This window comes from Neoarius graeffei, chromosome 1, assembly GCF_027579695.1.
Source record: "Neoarius graeffei isolate fNeoGra1 chromosome 1, fNeoGra1.pri, whole genome shotgun sequence".
Taxonomy (NCBI): domain Eukaryota; kingdom Metazoa; phylum Chordata; class Actinopteri; order Siluriformes; family Ariidae; genus Neoarius; species Neoarius graeffei.
In genome coordinates this window covers 63190630-63209137 of record NC_083569.1, presented here as the reverse complement: position 1 = coordinate 63209137, position 18508 = coordinate 63190630, and the positions used below count along the sequence as shown (strand labels likewise).

General features: G+C 41.8%; 2 protein-coding genes across 3 annotated transcripts in view; one reads left to right on the top strand and one right to left on the bottom strand.

Moving 5' to 3' along the window:
- Nucleotides 1–9670, top strand: part of chd3 (chromodomain helicase DNA binding protein 3) — an 88789-nt gene extending 79119 nt beyond the window's left edge. Inside the window, exon 40 of the mRNA XM_060942223.1 lies at nucleotides 7586–9670. Coding sequence (XP_060798206.1) covers nucleotides 7586–7689 — 104 coding nt within the window. The 3' untranslated portion in view covers nucleotides 7690–9670. The remainder of the gene's footprint in view (nucleotides 1–7585) is intronic.
- Nucleotides 9671–9686: 16 nt separating this feature from the next.
- On the bottom strand, nucleotides 9687–17330 carry tnfsf12 (TNF superfamily member 12). 2 transcript variants are annotated; one of them, XM_060898001.1, is made up of 7 exons: nucleotides 16779–17330; nucleotides 14270–14351; nucleotides 12708–12764; nucleotides 12323–12379; nucleotides 12196–12219; nucleotides 11993–12120; nucleotides 9687–11823 (listed from the first exon to the last, which is right to left on the bottom strand). In XM_060898001.1, exons 1-7 carry the CDS (start codon nucleotides 16986–16988, stop codon nucleotides 11569–11571), a joined length of 813 nt encoding a protein of 270 aa, XP_060753984.1. In that variant the 5' UTR covers nucleotides 16989–17330; the 3' UTR covers nucleotides 9687–11568. The 2 variants fall into 2 exon arrangements, with proteins under 2 accessions (XP_060753984.1, XP_060754223.1); XM_060898240.1 differs by lacking the exon at nucleotides 12708–12764 and having other exon boundaries at nucleotides 16779–17329.
- Nucleotides 17331–18508: the final 1178 nt, after the last annotated feature.

Here is an 18508-nt window from a genome sequence, read left to right as displayed (position 1 = left end):
CTGCCATAGTAGGCTCTGTATCTAGTTCTTTGAGGACTGTCATTAGTTTCTTGGAGTGCAGCAATGTCCACGTTTAGTCTGGCAAGTTCAGCATCAATGACAGCTGTTTTTTGGTTGTCATCGATAAGTTGTAAGTCATTTGACAATCCTGTTAACATTGTCCTAATGTTCCAGCTTGCTATACAAAGTGCTGGAGACTTCCTTTGCTTTGTGCGAGCAGGTGTGCTGAGTATCGGCCTACTTGTCAAGCATGAGCGCCCTAAGCCCCTTACACCCAAAGGAGCAGCAGACCGTGACGGATCAGCACCCTATTGACTGGGGGCTGCCCAGCTTCAGGTGGGCAGTAGCTGATCAGTGGAGCGTGGCGGCTCCTCCCACCGTCGGAGTTAGCCCGTGGCATCCTTTTTCTATGCCAATTGAAATAGGACTTATTACCCGTAACTGCTGACTCCCGTGTTGTGCCCTTGCTTGTAACCACAAAGATGGAGTGACCTCTCCATGACGCAAAACGCCTGGGCAGGGTTATGGAGATCCTGAGTTGCCCAAGCGTCAGGATCCCCGTCTCGGCCTCGCTGATGTGGTCCAGAGGAAAGCAGTGCAGTACATCTGGCACCAACTTGGCTGCAGAAGCTGCCGGAAGAGTTGACTGGTAGCCAGGTCAAACTGCCTAACGGGGCTCTGCTCCGAGTTTTCTGTCAGGGTTTACTCCCTTAGCCTTCCACTATCCCTAGCACTCACAAGGCAGTGAGACTATTTACCCATAGTTGGGGCCCTTGACAGGTGCTGTCACTCCAGGCCAGAGCGAGCCTGGGAGTAGTGATAGCTAAGGGGTCACTCCACTCTCCCCACAGCCGGACCATGGCCCTATCACCGGTTGCAGTTTAACGTCATACCCAGGACAAGGAGGGCATTAATCTAAGATGCAACAAAGACACCAAAGATAACACTGAAGGAGCTGCAAAGATCCACAGTGGAGATGGGAGTATCTGTCCATAGGACCACTTTAAGCCATACACTCCACAGAGCGGGGCTTTATGGAAAAGTGGCCAGAAAAAAGTCATTGCTTAAAGAAAAAAATAAGAAAACATGTTTGGAGTTTGCCCAACAGCATGTGGCAGACTCCCCAAACACATGGAAGAAAATTCTCTGGTCAGATGAGACTAAAATCAATCTTTTTGGCCATCATGGGAAATGTCATGTGTGGTGCAAACCCAACACCCCAAGAACACCATCCCTACAGTGAAGCATGGTGGTGGCAGCATCATGCTGTGGGGATATTTTTCATCTGCAGGGACAGGAAAGCTGGTCAGGACTGAAGGAAAGCTGGATGGCATTTTGTGTAAATCAAATGGTGCTAACCCCCCAAAAATCCATTTTAATTCCAGCTTGTAATGCAACAAAACAGGACAAACACCAAGGGGGATGAATTCTTTTGCAAGGCACTGTACAGTGAGGCTTGAAAGTTTGTGAACCCTTTAGAATTTTCTATATTTCTGCATAAATATGACCTAAAACATCATCAGATTTTCACACAAGTCCTAAAAGTAGATAAAGAGAACCCAGTTAAACAAATGAGACAAAATATTATACTTGGTCATTTCTTTACTGAGGAAAATGATCCAGTATTACATATCTGTGAGTGGCAAAAGTATGTGAACCTTTGCTTTCAGTATCTGGTGTGACCCCCTTGTGCAGCAATAACTGCAACTAAATGTTTCTGGTAACTGTTAATCAGTCCTGCACACTAGCTTGGAGGAATTTTAGCCCATTCTTCTGTACATAACAGCTTCAACTCTGGGATGTTGGTGGGTTTCCTCACATGAACTACTCACTTCAGGTCCTTCCACAACATTTCCACTGGATTAAGGTCAGGACTTTGACTTGGCCATTTCAAAACATTAACTTTATTCTTCTCTAGCCATTCTTTGGTAGAACAACTTGTGTGCTAAGGGTTGTTGTCTTGCTGCATGACCCACCTTCTCTTGAGATTCAGTTCATGGACAGATGTCCTGACATTTTCCTTTAGAATTTGCTGGTATAATTCAGAATTCATTGTTCCATCAATGATGGCAAGCCGTCCTGGCCCAGATGCAGCAAAACAGGCCCAAACCATGATACTACCACCACCATGTTTCACAGATGGGATAAGGTTCTTATGCTGGAATGCAGTGTTTCCTTTCTCCAAATATAACGCTTCTCATTTAAACCAAAAAGTACTGTTTTGGTCTCATCTGTCCACAAAACATTTTCCAATAGCCTTCTGGCTTGTCCACGTGATCTTTAGCAAACTGCAGATGAGCAGCAATGTTCTTTTTGGAGAGCAGTGGCTTTCTCCTTGCAACCCTGCCATGCCAGTGGCGGCTGGTAGTCTTTCAAACAGGGGAGGCTGGTCGGTTACGATATTTCCAGATTTTAAAAGAAAAAAGAAAAAACACATCAATTTTGCCCATACTCTTGCCTCTGATCTGGCTGATTGTTGGCAGGGTCACAAACTGTGAAATAACAGGTTCTTTTGGCCCATTAGCCTACTGTCCAATATACATGATGGTGGTGTTGGGGGGGGGGGGTATATTTTAACATTTTATATTTTAAAATTGTGGCATGTTGTTTAAAAATTGATCATTATTGAAAGCAGCTCTTTGTCAGGAACCTCAGCAGTAACAGCAGAGTGTTCTGGAATAGGCACAAGCACAGACCTTGGGGAGCCAAACATAGAGCTGGGTGCCACACATTTCATTCAATGACACATTCCCTATATTTTACTTATTTTGACTGAGAAATGTTTTATTGACAATTTTGATAACCCTTCACTTTTAATCCAGGTCTGTAGTGTGAAATGTTCTCGGCTGTGTTTTTGTTTAAAAATGTTTTCCAAATTGTAGCTGTGTTTAATTCATATCCAGAAAAATATATATTCCAATATAATATACTCAGCATAAACATTTTAAATAGATTCTATATTTTTGGTCCATCCATGACATATTACTAAAGTAGCCTATTTACTGTTGTTGATGTGGGTCACTTGCTGTTAGCCAATTCACTTTCTCGTACCAGGAGAGCTGAAAGGAACGAGTATTATTCCCTACCTTTTTCACCAAGTCAATTTGAGGCGTTGGTCTACCCTGCTCTTTAATTTTAATATTTTCCTCGAAAGGAAGACTGGCAAATGGCTTCGCCAAAATTAAATCAACAATGCTTGGCATCCGTGCGCAGCTTTCTTGCTAGCTGACTAGCCCCCTCAAGTTCAAGTTCAGTCACTCAAATAAACGAAATTTCTGGAACTAAGATAGCAAACTTAACAACACTATATTTACACTTTATTTACATTGAAAATATATACAAACTAAAAAAGCTGGTAGAAACCGTATGTAATGAATGAAATCGAAATGTAAGCTGATCTCTTACAATACACCACAGCACTTGCGAATCCGCATGGGACTGAACTGAAATTCACCACTGCCTGTCTATATTTGAAACGAGCTGTCAATCAAAGAAAATATCCGGCCGCTTTCACCAATCACCAGTCTCCTCGCAGAAAGCTTTGCCATGTCCCTCCCACTGTGAGGCTGGGAGTCCGGTGGGCAGGCGTTTTCGCAGTATTTGTCCAATAACCGTCTTGCATTTTGATATTGAAAAGCGCGTAGCTCCCAAATGCCATTGAAGTCCACTGAGGCTGGGAGTCCAGTGGGCGGGCGTTTTCGCAGTATTTGTCCAATAACCGTCTTGCATTTTGATATTGAAAAGCACATAGCTCCCAAATGCCATTGAAGTCCACTGAGGCTGGGCTGCATTGCGCTGTCACGAGGGGCGAAAACTCACGCGCACATTAGGCGAACTGGGGAAAGTTATAACGGAATGATTTCGCACTGTAGTTGGGTTGAGCACATATATTTCTATGATTCTGGATCTGAAATAGCAATGTTATAAGGTCGACTATAACATAAGCCTAGCGCAGTTCATCCTACACGATGTTCGTCATTTTTAGAGGAGGCTGAGCCTCCCTCGTTGTCTTCGAGCAATCGCCCGTGTGCCATGCACACCATTGTTGTTCAGTGTTCTCCTGATGGTGGACTCATGAATATTAACATTAGCCAATGTGAGGGAGGCCTTCAGTTACTTAGAAGTTACCCTGGGGTCCTTTGTGACCTCGCTGACTATTACACACCTTTCTCTTGGAGTGATCTTTGTTGGTCGACCACTCCTGGGGAGGGTAACAATGGTCTTAAATTCCCTCCATTTGTGCACAATCTGTCTGACTGTGGATTGGTGGAGTCCAAACTCTTTAGAGATGGTTTTGTAACCTTCTCCAGCCTGATGAGCATCAACAACGCTTTTTCTGAGGTCCTCAGAAATCTCCTTTGTTCGTGCCATGATACCCTTCCACATACCTGTGTTGTGAAGATCAGACTTTGATAGATCCCTGTTCTTTAAATAAAACAGGGTGCCCACTCACACCTGATTGTCATCCTATTGATTGAAAACACCTGACTCTAATTTCACCTTCAAATTAACTGCTAACCCTAGAGGTTCACATACTTTTGCCACTCACAGATATGTAATATTGGATCATTTTCCTCAATAAATAAATGACCAAGTATAATACTTTTGTCTCATTTGTTTAACTGGGTTCTCTTTATCTACTTTTAGGACTTGTGTGAAAATCTGATGATGTTTTAGGTCATATTTATGCAGAAATATAGAAAATTTTAAAGGGTTCACAAACTTTCAAGCACCACTGTAGAAGGATATATTATTGTAACCAGCAGATGAACTGATTAGATTTTGGAATTGATCCTAACAGGGTCAAGGTCACAGTTCAGAAGCCTAAAATGAGTTTTTTTCCTCAATAGCTTCCTTCCTGTTTGAAATATATTTTGAGAGTATTTCAGGAAAACAAATTAATAATCAGAAGGACTAGACTTTTTTACAAGTTTTATTTGTTTATTTTAAAAAGAAATGTATTCATTCATAGTTATGTTTAATGTTGTGGAATGTACTATATGTGAACCAAATTACTTTCTGTTTGCACTCTCATTATAGCAGCTATAAACATACCCTATAAGTCATGTTTTTTCTTGAGATTAGTAGGAAAAAACATAGCTTGGGATGTCATCGAGAAACCACAAAACCCTCCATCCAGGAGACTTTTCTGTGTCAGAAAAAAGTTACAACTTTACCTTTGACTGTTACAAACTGTTGATACTGGAGACTCCTTCCATAAATGTGAGATAAACCTCTCTGGTGAATGAGCTTATTTTTATATAATCCAAGCCATTATATAAACATTACTTAACACCATCTGATCAGTCTGAATTGAGAAGTCAACAGCACTGCTGTATGAGGTGCAAATTAATTTTTATTTGATGTCTTTTGGGGTTAAAAATTGATGTCCAAAAATTGTATGTCAGTTTGAATGAAAACAAAATAAAGCAGGCCTACTTTTGCCAGACAGCCACTGATTAAACAGCACTGAGCAGCATATGTGACACTCTTCCTCATCTCTGACAGGATGGTGGAATTTGATTGGTCCTCCATATCTTTTGCTGAGAGCAGACTCGAAGAAGAAATCACTATCATTTTAGAACACGTAAGAAGGTGTGGATACACTTGGGAGTGAAGTGATTTGATGATGATGATGATGATGTTGTTCGTCCTTTGGGGTTGAAGATGACCATGACTTCAATTTGGTGGGTGGCGGTTGTGGGTCCGGAAGTGACTGATGAGGCCAATCCCGGCTTTGAAGGTATGCCCACATGTCGGGCACGTGTGGGTAAGTGCTGTAGTGGGGGTGGCTACAGTTCGAGCCCTCTGTGTAGCCCGTCACCTCCGAGCCTCGGCGATGTGCCCCATCTCCGCCGCACATGCACCACTGGTGAGTTTTAATTGAATTTGAAGTCATGACTTGCATGTGACTTGGATTAGAGTAAGGAAGAGTTGCACAGCCGTCAGCCTCACTCTCTCGTCCCGACCTAACTGGGTCCAGGGGCAAGACAGAATCAAGACTGCTAGAGTTAGGTTGGGATGCAGTGGATGGCACAGTGTTCTACGTGTTGCACTGTGCTCTGATCACACTCCACAAATGCTTTGCTGGTTCCACCTTCCTGCCCATTGAACCACCAGGTGGTGGTCTCCTCCGCGCAGTCTGCCAAGTCCAGTCTTCAGTCGTCACCCTGACCAGGGGTTGCTCGTGCTTGCTCAAGGCACCACTCCAGGCTAGTAGAGGGAAGGAGATGCCTTACTACTGCATTGCATGGTGGTCAATGATGGCACATACCCACTGCCCTGGTGAAGTGATTGACAGCCTTGGCGATGTATTGACCTTGGTATTGGGAGAAGGGGGTGGGTCTACCAAATGAGTAGGTGTACCTGACTTCGACTCTCACTGCATAGACTCTGGCTCCAAATTTGACAACATGATGGAGGAATTTTGGATTGATTCTACAGAATGGAAGGGCATGGAGCCACGCTGCCCTTTTTTTAAGACATTGGATGGTCTCATCTCATCTCATTATCTCTAGCCGCTTTATCCTTTTACAGGGTCGCAGGCAAGCTGGAGCCTATCCCAGCTGACTACGGGCGAAAGGCGGGGTACACCCTGGACAAGTCGCCAGGTCATCACAGGGCTGACACATAGACACAGACAACCATTCACACTCACATTCACACCTACGGTCGATTTAGAGTCACCAGTTAACCTAACCTGCATGTCTTTGGACTGTGGGGGAAACCGGAGCACCCGGAGGAAACCCACGCGGACACGGGGAGAACATGCAAACTCCACACAGAAAGGCCCTCGCCGGCCCGGGGCTCAAACCCAGGACCTTCTTGCTGTGAGGCGACAGCGCTAACCACTACACCACCGTGCCGCCCCACATTGGATGGTATCAAAGGAAAATAATAATTTGATAAATGTGGCCTATTCAGTATCATCACAGCAATAATCTGCAAACCAAAGGTAGTCTATGGTGGAACAGAACAGATGTGAGTAAGGGAAAGGAATCTCATTCACACAACAACACTCAGTCATTGTAGGTCCATATCCAAGTTTCAAAGTTTCTGGATTTTTTTTTTTCTTTTAAAACATAACTGTAACACAAGTGGGCATGTGCATACAGGCGGTAGTACAGCATGATTCACAGTTTGGAATCAGGAGCCACAATGATATGTGTTTTATACCTTTTCTGTATAAACAAATCTTGAATTTTTGCATTATTGTCATATGTGATCTTACATAAGAACCCTCACATTAAAACATGATCAGAAGTACATTGCATTGTTGTTAATCTTCAGTGGCTTTATTTGTAAGACAAAAGAAACAAAAAAAGTTGCAAGACAGTAGGCAAACACCTGGAATAAAAGAAGAAAAGGAGAAAAAAAAAGAGACAGGAAAAAGTTTAGATCAAAGCAAGTGACAGGAGGGAAAGTATTAAAAATGGAAAAGGAACAGCAGACTATTGAAGGAGGGAAAATGATTAAAAGATAGGTTTATTTAAACAGTGAGGATTGTCCTTTGGAAAGGAAGAGTTAGATCCATCTTTTCTGAATGTAAAAGTTAAATGTGATCCATGTGTGTGTGTTTCTTTAGTGCTGAATGGGCCTCCAATGTCAGTCAAAAAAGAACGAGAGGCAGAGCTTATGATGGGAAGGAGGGAGCAACGCAGTGGAGAAGTGATCTGCATCGACGATTGAGGCCAGCCATAATCCCCAGCCCTACACACACACACACACACTCTCAAGCCTTTCTCCTGTTCTCTCAGCAGAGCTAAAGTGATGAAAGTATGTTATGGCCAGGATGTGATTGGCAAAATGAACAACAAATTAGGGGGAAAAATCCTCTGAACACACAACACATAACTTTATCTGGCAAAGTATCTAGTTATTATAATAGCACTGCTTTGATGAAAACCAGTACAACAGGCTGTATTAAAAAAACAAAAAAACAAACCCAGAACACAAAACTACTTTCAAATGTCTGCCTTGTTGTCTATCTATTCTCGCTCAAATTCTGCCTTGAACCAACTGCTCTCTCACACACACACACAACTACAGAACCTCATTTGCATCCTGCCTTTGTAAAAGCATTTGCCAGGCCTCATATCATCCCCTTGTTTCAGCAGCATGCTTTCCCATTCTGTGTTTCATGTAAAAAGAAACATATCCGTGCATCCAGCCGTGCCTCCCATTCTGTACTACAATCCTAGTAACAGCAGGATTTTTTTTTTTTGGGTCATTTCAGTACAAGTAGCTGTAAAGCTAACACTGAGAATAGTGCTGTTCACTACCTTAACTGTTACAGTTATCGAGATGAAATCGATTTCTTTAAGATGCAGCTCGCGCTTTTGTAATTATTCCACATATTTGGATTTTTGAGCTGCCTGATATGATTACAAAGGAGAGACATTTAAGACAGGGGCATTGGTCATGGTCTCCTGTTTGACTAGACAGGCCTTTATGGCGTTAGCTTTTGGAACATAAGCATTGATATGTATTTAGATTGGCACATACGAATTAAGCCATGACGTCATTAAATTAAACATCTGAAAGTATTTTTTAGCTGTCATCTTCGTGATGGTTACTATATATCAAGTTCAACAGTGCTTTACCTGCTCTAATTCCCCTCTGGCTCCATTCTATCTTTCCCTTATCTCCACATTACTGTACTCTTCCTTGCTCTTATACAGACAAAAAAAGAAAATCACCTACTTCTTTATGTCTCAGCACTCCTTTCCACTTTGATTTTCATATTTCTCTTTCTCCTTTTGACAGAGTCTCTGAATTGTTTGCATATTTAAGCTCAGTTCATTGTGTTTTTCTGTGTTTTTAATCCTTGTTCTTTGCACCTATAATTATTGTTAACGTTACAGTTGATGTCGTCCTTGATGTTACGATTGCGAAGCTTCTACCAAATGAAAATAAGAAAAAAAAAGAAAGATAATTCTTCGTATGTTTGGTCCATGATGTTTCTCTATATACAGCATATTGTTATAATAGCCAACGAAGAGGTTGAACGAACTTCGGAACAGTTAACATCTTTCTAGCTTGCGATCTACAGTAGATTTGGGGGCTTGCAAGTAATCTGCACACAGTGGATCACTCATGTAATCCTAAAACGCATTGACTATATAATGACTTCATCTATTATATCTAAGATTAGAAAGCAAAATCCCTTCATTGTCTCTGAAAACTTGTAAACTTGACACCTTTGGCTGCTGAAATGCACAGTATTAATGACATAAGCGCCTTAACAGCAAAACAACTGTAAAGAGTTGAACAGAGTATGTAATTCTGCACCTGCTTGCTCTTACATTATCCTTAGCTAGGCCTCAACTCAAAGAGGTAGATAACGAGTTGAAAATTTAATTTATTTGCTCTACTCCCTTGCATACCTCCTGTGTGAAGACTGAGAAAATTACATTTCAGTGCTTGACTAAAATTGGGAGAGTTCAAGTGTTGAATCAAGCACCACTTTTTGTCCACTCTGTATTTCTGTTTTTATTTGTTTCTGTTCCAGCATTTCATTTATTAATAAGTGTCACTGTGTAAGCTGTGGTTCCGAACCAGTTCCAAATCAGTGGCTATGTTGTGATTTGACTCCGGGTGGACGAACGGAACATGTTAATAATGCATCTCTCTTTTCTTTTGTTTTGTTTGTAATAAAGATTCGAATGAAGACATGTAAAGCTGTCTTAATTCTTAGCAAACCAAATAGTTTATTATGGGAAGGGTGAAACACTAGGACAAAACAGGACATGCTTGTCTGTCTGTCATTACGGTTTTCAGCCTTTAGTAAATGATTCATCTTAGTGCCTAGTGTCGTACACATGATGAGTCAGAACCTGGCTATTAAATCCATATACACCGGTAAACAAGAAGCCATAGCATTTTACCAACTTTTTTTTTAACCTTATTTATTGTGTAAAATCAAATGATGACAGTTATAACAAATAGAAACTGCAACCTCTCACACACATTCGGTTTAACCATCATGAACTCTGGCTCTGTTTGGATTTTGGCTTTATGTAAGAGTATAATTCAGTCAACCATTTTTAACAGTCAAAGAGATAATTTAAGGTCCATCAAATTAAAACTAACATGTACATATTACTTTAGATTTAGGCTAAAGGGCCATGAAATTTAAACTGTTAAACTGCCATTGCAGTTACCCTGATCACACATTTACACTCACACACACAGCCATTCCTACACTCCACCTCAACCCAGACGAATTTATCTTGGATGCCGTTTCTGAACAGCAGAAACCCCTGCAGCAATCCAAATGTGGATTCTGTGCAAAGAGCAACCCCGAAGAGTGGAAATAAAGAAAAATGTCAAGGGGCGGGGGGACTAGCTAGGGGAGACAAATGGGAATATATTACTGCTCCAGGTTTTTTGGTTATTTACTTGAGACTATAAAGGAAGTGAGAGTCAAGGGCATGGGGAAACAATGGGGGTGCAGATATACAAAAGGGAAGCTGAGGTATGATTAGGAAATTCAATCAGCACAATGTGCATTTAAAATGGCAAACGTTCCACTTCAGACCTAATTAACTCGCATTTTTATGGTAGTCTTAAAGCCAAGAGATGTTGACATATGTTGTTGAAAATGAAACACTACTTGTTTCACACATGATTAACCCGTGAGATAAAATGCATTTAAAAGTTGCAAAAAAGTTCGTATAAAATCTGGAACTTTACCTCTAAAAAAATTTAAGAATTGAATGTGCATTGTATTAAAAAACAACATAAGTATATGTGACTGTTACAAGATTTATCTATAGCAATGAACACATGGAAGTGCAGTACTGTAAGCTGTTAGCATACCATCACTTCTTACCGATCTGTACTATATTTTCACAGTCGTATAAAAAATTATATAACAACATACAAGGCACTTAAAGCTTTAGTTGAAGTGTCTGTGAAGGTCAGTAATAAGGACATATAAGGAGTACTACTTAGTGTGTATTTGCTAAATCAAAATCTTCAAAGTTGAGCTGATCCAATGACAACCGTATATTAGTTAGAGCAAATGTTTGATCCAACCTCCCAATCGATGATGAAATCTCACACCTTTTAATGTCCAGTCTTAACACCACCAACACTGAACCTTCTATCCAACCTGCCTTTGCCACTGTTTAGGGGAGGCAGCCATGTGTCTGGAACATGTCCTTATCAGGCTACAAGTAAATGTTTAAGCACAGTTGAGTGAAGTCAGTGTTTATGAACTTATGTCCAAACCAAGGTAATGCAAAAAAGATCCACTGTAACTGTCCAGCAGTCATTGTTTTCTAGTCTTTACCATCCTGATTAGTACCAAATTGAGGGCACCAGTATGTGTACAGTCATTATTTAAACTACTCCCAAGTGCCTCTGGAAATATCCTTGTCTCCGTCACAGCCATTCTCCATGACTGCATGGACCCTATCAAATGTGTCAGATTTACAAAAAGGACAAATATTTAACACGTTTAACAAAAGAGCCAGCGACGATTCGTCCAGCCAGCTAATATCGACTGTGGTGGACCTCCAAAAAATGATACAGTCAATGAGGTTGAACTGTGTGACTGATCCACTAGTTCACCTTGAAGAGGCCGAAGTAATGTTTGCCCGAGTCCTGCAGGGTGAAATAGCTTCCGGTCACAGCCTTGAGCTCGGCGCCTTTCTCCAAGAGCAGGAGGCCAGAAACCTGGCACGGCTTCAGGAAGTGGAACTGTTTAAAACCTGTGGTTGGAGTGGTGCTGTATCCCTCCATGCACTGAAGCGAGGGACCCTGAGGGACAGTCACTTCCAGCTTCACATACTGACTCTGTTGCTCACGGAAATGCACCTGAAGCAGAAGTCGTGAGTGATGGGATGGAACAAAAAAAATAAATGAGTCGAAGACAGGAAGGTGCCAGAGTTAGATAAAGGATAACAAGTAAAGAATGGGAGGCATTTTTAAACATGCATATCCATGTGTTATTAAAGTAAAAAAAAGAACAGTTGTAGCATCTTACTTGGCAGTAAAGGAAGTAGACACCCCGCCGAACTACTTTAAAAGTGCCTGTCTCTGAGTTATACTCCACAGCTTGAGTCATATTCAGGTACTGCTCAGTCCATCCTTTAATGATTCCCTCATTCCCTACTGTAACATATGCACACACAATCATACACTACACTGCACAGTGCACTACCATGAAAATGACTTGTTTTGCCTTACCTGTTTTGAAGGAGTCTTTGGTTACTGTTAAAAACAAGAGGCAGGTTTGAGAACTTTTGGGACAATAGCTAGCAGTTAGCAGTTGTCTATTTTTATGTGCGGATAAAACTCCATTTTATCAACTTACTCTCGAAGTGAGAGGCCACCTTCCTTACATTTCCATTCCTTCCTTTTGCCCCTCCAGCTTGCAACATAAAGAAGAAAGGAAGAAAAGTTTTGGAAAAAGTCATAAATGTTTCTGGAATGAATTCTGCTAGAGAGATAAGGAGGAGGTGTCTGTGTGAGGCCTCAGCAAGTTACTGAATAGAACAGCTGTGCAAATACAAACACAATGGATTAACTTAGTACCATTTTTTGATCAGCTGAGGCCTTGATTGTCTGTCCAGATGTTCAAAAAAAAATGTCATCCCTTTCCTCCATTCTACACCTTTCAGACTTGTGAACCTTTTGGATAATGAAGCTAACAATAGTTTCCTATTATGTGTAGATAAAACTCTATTTTATCAACTTACTCTCGAAGTGAGAGGCCACCCTCCTTCCATTTCCGTTTTTCCTTTTTGCCCCTCCAGCTTGCAAAATAAAGGAAAAAGGGATAAATGTTTTGGAAAAAGTCATAAAGGTTTCTGGAATGAATTCTGGTAGAGAGATATAGAAAGCAAGGTGTCTGTGTGAGGCCTCAGCAAGTTACTGAATACAACAGCTGTGCAGATACAAACACCATGGATTAAACTAGTACCGTTTGCTGACCAATTGAAGCCTTGATTGTCTGTCCAGATGGTTAAATATATTCTTCCCTTTCCTCCACTCTACACCTTTCAGCAATTGTTTTATCACGGTCATGCATAGTATGTTCTCTTTCCTGTATATGAATAAAGACACTGGATCTTTCGTGACCCTGAAGGGGCTGTAAAGATTCCATGTGTGAATAGGGGAGAGAGAGCAATGGCCATGGCTACTTTTCAACGAATGGGGATAAATGAATAGATGTTCCAAAGGTTCTGTTTTGTTTTTTGTTTTTTTTTCTTGAGCATCTGGGTTTATAAATGCTGCCTGATCTCTCAGCAGACCTTCAAAATGTGAGCCGAACAATCTGAAACAAGTCAGACCACAAACCATACACATCAAAGGAGGTCCAGAGAAGCACTTCACCCAAATGTTATTGCTGGCAAACTTGGTGAACTAGCAGCCTCACACTGTCCTCGAGGGCTGCTATATTTAGGCAAGAGAACAATCATGCGTCCAAAAAAAATGACTGTGGCTGAGCATTTTGGCTCTGATCTCATATTGTTATCAGGTGTCTGCTGAAGCATTTCAGCTGTTCAATAAGTCTACGGTCATCCATCGGTTATATACTAGTCTTTATTTTTCTCACTTATAACAGAATGCCTGCTATGTTTCCCTTTTAGTGCACTATGCTCCTTCTGCACTTACCTAACCAGGCCAGATGCTTTGTCGCATAATTGCAGGACCTATCAAAGAGTATTCATAATTGCACAAAATAACAAACTAAGGTTATTTCAAGCTTCAGCAATGGGGTCACTTGATTTAGAATGTCCCCAAAACCACAAACCCTGTGCAGCCCTCGTGCCAGTTGGTTTTGCTGGGTGCATGTCCAGCTCAAACCTGCAATTTCTCCTGTCACTCAGCATGCTGTCTCCTGCTTCCAGCTGCAGCTTTTAGAAACATGTGCCCATTAGTTTACCCAAGATGCCATGCTGTCCAAGACTCTGTAAATATCATCCAAAGCTCTTCTCTTTTTTGTTGCCTTAGATAGCGATTAGAAACCACTTCATATTTTACAGACGATGCTCAAGTGTACTATAAGTGTTATATAACTTGGTTCCACAACAGCAATGTTGAGCATTCATGTGTCCCCATGTCGACGTAATAATTTGACCTCTGTATTGTGAAGCATTTTATAAAACTTGGTGTCACTTTAGTGTCTTTTTACTTCATGCCATGTGCTGGTCAGTTTTACTTTGTCATTATATAAAACCATCATATTGTATATGAAACAGAAAGGACATGTTCGACATCAAGTGGTTAATGTTTGAAAGTCATTTACTCTCAGTACCTTCTCTCTTCACTCGCAGGCTCTCCAGCAGCTCCCTCTTCTCCAGGAAAAGCTGGACAATAGCCTTGCGCTGCAAATTCACCTGACAGAGAGAGACAGAGGGGGTGGGGGGACATAAATATGTGGTGTGTGGCATGTGGGTAGACAGGAGGAGAGTGTTGATATTAATTGGAGTTTCATGTGGCCAGCAGTCGAACTAGGCAAAGCCTGCGAAATAATCAAACCCACAGACTTTTCTGAACCAGACACAAACAAACACTACCCTTCCTGGAGCTTGGCACACACTTCAACACACCTCTATTAATAGGTCACTCACAAAACTAGTTGCCACACATTAGACATTTTTTAAAAGCTGCAGATTCCTGGCATGTTTAAACAGCCTCACTGAGGCTGGACCAAAAACAACATTAGTAAAAAGGAAAAAAATGACCGGCATGCAAGCTTTGTCAGCAGTTCAAACAGGTTTTTTTAATAAGAGCTGCATTGTGTGAGGAAGAAATACAACAGGTTGATGCAATATTTGGGAAAAAATGCTTTGAGCAATGTGAATTTTTTTTCCCCTGCATAAATGCCACAGAGGCTAGTGCACAATTAGCTCGAGTCACTGTGCAGCCCAAAGCTAGTGCCAGAGTCATGTGTGGCTCAACTGCTTGCTGAATCAGCATGTCTTCCATAGCGTACGCATATGTGGGTCTGTTAAAGTTACATATATGGAAGAATGTTATATTGCTTCTTATTACCATCGCAAATGTTTAAAATACATTAGTGAACACTTGATGTAACTTTGTTAAAGACTGAACGTAGGTGCCATCTTGCCTCTTTGAGGGTTCTTCAGGTTTTTTCCCCTCTGATGGAACCTCATTAAAGGTTCTGTAGAACCCTACAAAACAGGGTTTTCCTTTCAGAAAAAGTTCAAAATGGGATCTCTTTCGACAGCTAAAATCCATTTCTCGTAGTGTGCATTGTTGTTTGTGGGATCATGTGAATGAAATGCTTAATCATCACTCTGGTACTGACGATATTGGACAAGCAAGCAAGCGGCGAAGCGTTTTAGTAACTGGACAGCAAACTTCTACAAATGCCAACTACTGGATATTGAACCCAAACTATACTCTTCGGTTCATCCTTGTTCCACTCTTACCAGAACCTATAGCAGAGTTTCCCTTTTAGAAATGCATAAAAAGAGCCCTTTAGTATGAAAAAAGTACTGAGTGCAGTGTGTGTGCATTCTGTATGCAGATCTGCAGCTTTACACTGTGTAGCAGTCAACTGCACTTCCTTTGTGAATGGCAGTCTACCGATCACTGCACCATAATTACACACACTCTTATGGGAGATGCTGGACAGACAGGCTGCTTTTGCCTGCTCTGTGTGCCTGCTCGTGCGCATGCGTGCGCCAAGTGAACCAGCAGTTCCAGTAAATTGCGCTAAACGTGGCTTGGCAAAAACGTTCAGGCCAAATAAGCCACAACTTGCAATGCCTCTCCAGTGGAGCGATAAAAACGCGCCCCACAGACCCCCACAAGTGCTACCACAGCTGTTTGTATAATCAAGAACACAGCATGTGTGCTTTTGCCCGAAATGTCCTCACTAAGCACTCAGACGGATAAAGCACTGCCCAGACACGCGTGTGGATGCCATTAGAAGAATGTGGGCCTGCAGGATGCACAATTAGCTGCAAAATTATCAAGCAGGACTCGAAGCTGAGTTTATTACCGACCGACCGACCAGAGGCGCTAAACCTTCTCCTGCTTTGTTTGCTTCCTGACAGATTTGTCACTAGCCACTGCTGCTGGGTAGTAAACTGTTTAAAGGAGGACACATTCCTGCTAAGTAAAGAAGGAGAGTGGAATAGAGCCAGAAGGAAAGCTCTTAAATCAGCGGTGACTTTTGACCAGGCAGTGATCCTGCAATATTACTGACGTTTAAGAAGTCTATTACTTCTATACATACTTAATAAATCCTGATTTAAAGCCCAGGTGTAGTAATTTGACCAAATGTCTGAGAGTAATAGACTACAGGATCACCTATTAATTTAAAAAAAAGAAATGGACATGCATATATACAGATTCATCTCATTTCTAAAAATCTGGACATGCAACAGGTTTGTAAGCTGATTATGAACAGGAGAAAAAAAAAAAGAAAAGCAAAACTCTAAATATCTCCCAGCCACTCTGATGCGACCAGTCAAATAATAATAATAATAATAATAATAATAATGCCTGCGACCCTGCAGGACAGGATAAGCGGCTACAGATAATGGATGGATAATAATAATAATAATAATAATAATAATAATAATAATAATAATAAATGCACCTGGAATGCATTTAGAAATAACTATTAAATATGGAAGGCTAATACTGTACAGTCAACACGTTTAGGTGATGTATATGGTCCTGATCATATTCAACTGGTGTTTTTTTGTGGGGAAAAGTGCGGATCGGTGATGTTATGTCAAATGAGATGTTCAGAAATGTGCAGGTTCTGTGCAGGACGGACAGTCTACCTGATCCAAGCGCTCGCGCAGATTTTGGACGGACTTGGTCAGGTCTCGGGTTTGTCGCCACGTCCATGCGGTGAACACGGCGCTGGAGGCAGCGAGCGCGAGCGCCACGGCACCGAGCAGCGACCACGCGGAACGGAGCGGCCCAGCACGTCTCCTCTGCACTATCCGATGCATTGTCACGCACGGCTGCGGCTGCTGCAACTTCACCATTCCGCTGCTGTCCACTCCGTTACTCCGGACGCGTTGTGCGTGCGCATTTTCGTTGGGTCCAGAGTGCACACGCGCTGCGCAGACCTTTACGCAGGACTGCTGATGGTGAGAGGAAGCGCGCGCTCACGGTGCTGTTTTCCCGGAGTGAGCTCGTGCACTGTGACTGCAGCAGCCTCAGCCACGACTGTGTGTGTGTGTGTGAGAGAGAGAGAGAGAGAGAGAGAGAGATGCACAGCTGGAGACGGATTTTTTTTTCCTTCAACAACTGTAGCTGGAAATCAATCTCTCTCTGGCTGTGTGAGTTGTCAGACCTGTGCTGCTGAATTCTAGTCACACACTTCCTCATCCTCCATAAATATAACAGACGACTCGTAAGAGAATCGGCTCTTTTTCCACAACTCTTTGACGCTAAACGATTCTCAAACATGAACGAGTCAAAAGTTTTCACTAAATTACATATTTTAACCCATATATATATGCGGGCAGAAGAAGGTCCGGGTTCGAGCCCCATGGCCGGTGAGGGCCTTTCTGTGTGGAGTTTGCATGTTCTCCCCGTGTCCGCGTGGGTTTCCTCCGGGTGCTCCGGTTTCCCCCACAGTCCAAAGACATGCAGGTTAGGTTAACTGGTGACTCTAAATTGACCGTAGGTGTGAATGTGAGTGTGAATGGTTGTCTGTGTCTATGTGTCAGCCCTGTGATGACCTGGCGACTTGTCCAGGGTGTACCCCGCCTCTCGCCTGTAGTCAGCTGGGATAGGATCCAGCTTGCCTGCGACCCTGTAGAACAGGATAAAGCGGCTAGAGTGACTGTGGGGGAACATGCAAACTCCACACAGAAAGGCCCTCGCCGGCCACAGGGCTCGAACTCGGACCTTCTTGCTGTGATGCGACAGCGCTAACCACTACACCACCGTGCCACTCTATCATATATATATATATAATCATATATATATATATATATATATATATTTATTTATTTATTTATTTATTTATTTTTTACTGTCTTGCTTTGTGTGACAGAGCGCTGACTGTAAAACAGCATCATGAAAACTGGTTAGTTGACTAATTAAAGCCTAAACCTGGGCTGTTATTATTAATCAAGTCTTTTTTTTTTAATCTAGGAAGGTTATGCACTTTGATTTTTAAAAAAAAGGGATTTAGCTTGCACATCCAATAACATGCCCTCACTTGCACTGACTCATGCATTCACACCCACACACACCCACACTCACACATGGACTCATTCACACACTCACATGCTTATGTACAATAACAGTAACCTTTGTTCCTAACAATGACTCTTTTACAATTTACTCAGTTTTGTCTGGCTTCCATTGTTTCTCTTTTAGGTTTTACTGTGTGTTTCAGAATGACACTAAATAAATAAATATTTTTTAAAAAAAGGCATATAGCACTTGATTGAGTGCCTCTTTTGTGACCCAACATCATGCTGATGTTTTTGAAAGGTATTTGAAAAAGGTATTAGCCCAAATAAAACAAACAAGGAAATTAATTCATTTT

What these genes read in the sequence shown, in the direction of transcription:
- tnfsf12 (XM_060898001.1), bottom strand. Translation starts at nt 16,988, where the DNA reads ATGGTGAAGTTGCAGCAGCCGCAGCCGTGCGTGACAATGCATCGGATA. An exon ending in TGCGCGAGCGCTTGGATCAG is followed by an intron (nt 14,352 to 16,778) that starts GTAGACTGTCCG and finishes TCTCTCTGTCAG; the next exon opens with GTGAATTTGCAGCGCAAGGC. An exon ending in CAAAGACTCCTTCAAAACAG is followed by an intron (nt 12,121 to 12,195) that starts GTAAGGCAAAAC and finishes CATATGTTACAG; the next exon opens with TAGGGAATGAGGGAATCATT.